This window comes from Echinops telfairi, unplaced genomic scaffold (assembly GCF_000313985.2).
Source record: "Echinops telfairi isolate 266 unplaced genomic scaffold, ASM31398v2 ScPeMD7_7469;HRSCAF=8507_1, whole genome shotgun sequence".
NCBI classification, from domain to species: domain Eukaryota; kingdom Metazoa; phylum Chordata; class Mammalia; order Afrosoricida; family Tenrecidae; genus Echinops; species Echinops telfairi.
Window position 1 is genome coordinate 72784340 of NW_022111373.1, and position 2360 is coordinate 72786699.

At 40.6% G+C, this 2360-nt stretch overlaps 1 protein-coding gene across 1 annotated transcript in view; it reads right to left on the reverse strand.

The window, feature by feature from the left end:
• Positions 1–2360, reverse strand: part of SCAMP1 (secretory carrier membrane protein 1) — a 50695-nt gene that overhangs the window by 10615 nt on the left and 37720 nt on the right. The window contains exon 5 of the mRNA XM_045285213.1: positions 1569–1670. Within this exon, the coding sequence (XP_045141148.1) occupies positions 1569–1670 (102 nt within the window). The remainder of the gene's footprint in view (positions 1–1568; positions 1671–2360) is intronic.

Consider the following 2360-nt stretch of genomic DNA (forward strand, 5'->3'; position numbering starts at 1 on the left):
GATGTGCTCCACTCTCTCCTCCTCTCCCTTCATCCGCTCCCATGTACTCCGGTCAGATATGTCCCTCTCCCAGAGATACAGATTCAATGCCATCCTTTGAAATAAATTCTTCCGGGGGAAGGGGCAGGTGTCCACATAGTAGTTGGGATTGGGGCAGGCACCTCAGACCTCTCCACTGGTTCCCTACTGCACGCCAAATGCCAGTTTTTTAAGAGCCATTTTCCATGAAATTTTAAAACACCCCTCATATATTCTTGTATGCCACTGACATGTACAAGAAAACACATATGTGCAACAAAACTAAACAATGCACCATGCTCACAAACATCACTCCTATGTTACGTATAATTTACTACAATGGTTAAGGGGATAATGTAATCAAATATAAATGTCATCATCTTAATGAGGAGGCCTGCTGTGATCAGCAAATGGCATGATGGTTAAATGTTTGGTTGCTAACTTCAAGGTTGGATTCAAACCCATGAGCCACTCTGCAGGAGAAAATGAGGCTACTCATGTAAAGATTTATGGTCCCGGAATCCCTAAAGAACAGATCTCCTCTGTCTTATACTGCTGCTGTGAGTCAGGATCTGCTTGATAGCAATGGGTTTGGTTTGTACTGGTTTGGCTTCTTTGGGGATGTGGCCAGTTTCCATACCCATAAGAACTCTCTGGCAAAGGTCTGCTTGTTGCTAGAGCTGGTCATCGTCTGAGCTCCGGTTCTTTGCATTTGAGTCAGTGGCCTATAGTATTGCCTGTGGATCTTGGGAGTCATTCGCCTCTGCAGCCTGTGAGTTATCAGCCTGCCACCCTACCTACTGACCCTGGGTGCATTCACCCCTGCAGCCAACCTGCCACCTGACCTGTCACTCTTGGGTTCATCGGCCCCCCGAAGCTATGTGAAGCAGGAGAAGCCTCCAGCCTGACATCTTGCCAACAGACTCAGAACTTGCCAACCTCTAAAAGTGCATGAGCCATTTCTTTGAGATTAATCTGTGTGTACACACATAAACACACACACACTTTTATCCACGTAAATATATCTCCACACAAACATATATACACATTCAAAAGGTTAATGAAAAATGGCACTAAAAGAGAAGGAATCTTTTTTTAACAACCTTTTTGAAGCCCTTGTCTATAAGCACAGAGTCCCAGTGACACAGTGAGTGATGTGGGACTACTAACTGTAAGGTCAGTTAGCAATTTGAACCCACCAGGCACTTCACAGGAGAAAGATGTATTTACAGCCTCAGAGGCCTCCGGGGACAGTTCTACTCTTCCCTATAAGGTTGCATGGGTCAGAATCAACTTGATGGTAGTGGTTTGGGGTTATATATCAGCTTCACTGGTTTTTCTTTTCTGGAGAGCCCAGTCTAAGACATGTATCAGTATTATTTTTAATGAGAGCATCACCTTTAAGTAGATTGGCTTATCCAAATGTTAAGTATTAAGAAAAATTTTAATTGCATCTTTCATCATTTTTTCTATTTTATTAAAAGCCATTCATTATGTAAAGACATGAAATTAGCAGTTTAAAATCAGAGTAATTAAAGCAAATAACTTACCAATTGCCCCAGTTATGAAATCCTGCAGCCTGGAGTACATGTACAGCAAACTGACAAATATAGACGAAGAAGAACACAAAGAATCTGAATGAACTGTCACTCCTTTTTAAATAAAAAAATATGTGGGAAGAGAAAGAGGAGAAAAAGAATATTTTTCTCAATACCTTCACAGACTGATAATCAACCCTTAAAAAACATGACAACTACCTGACACTTAAAAATTAAAATAACAACATGATAATAAGATATGTGAATTCTTTAAATATTAGATGAGGATGTTGTCATTATTCTAATCTTGTCCTTTCAACTTCCACCTAGACCACAACCCATCTTTTGTTAAAAAAGTTTTTACTCCCCCTCCATCCTTTTTTCAAAGCTTTTAAAATAGCTTTAATTAACATTTACCACAATAAACTATACACAAACAGTTGAAAAGTTTTATGTGTGTGTGTGTGTGTGTGTGTATATACACCTTCCCAAATAACAATACTGAACATACCTCCCATTCCCCAAAGTTTCCTTGCACCCTTAATCATGCCGTCCCTACAACCCAACCTCAGATTAGTCCACCTTCATCCACAAGCTCCACTCAGACCTGTTTGCCTTATTTGTTTAACCAGCTTTTCTGTTTGTTGGCATGGGGAAGGTACAACTCCTTCCACTGGACATTTACCATGCTAATTGTGAATGGTTATGTTGAAACACTTTAAGAGTCCTCCAGATAGGCCCTCCAGATATTCCAGCACTTACTTAACTAGTTCGGCACTTATCTCTAAAGCAGCACAAATCTCC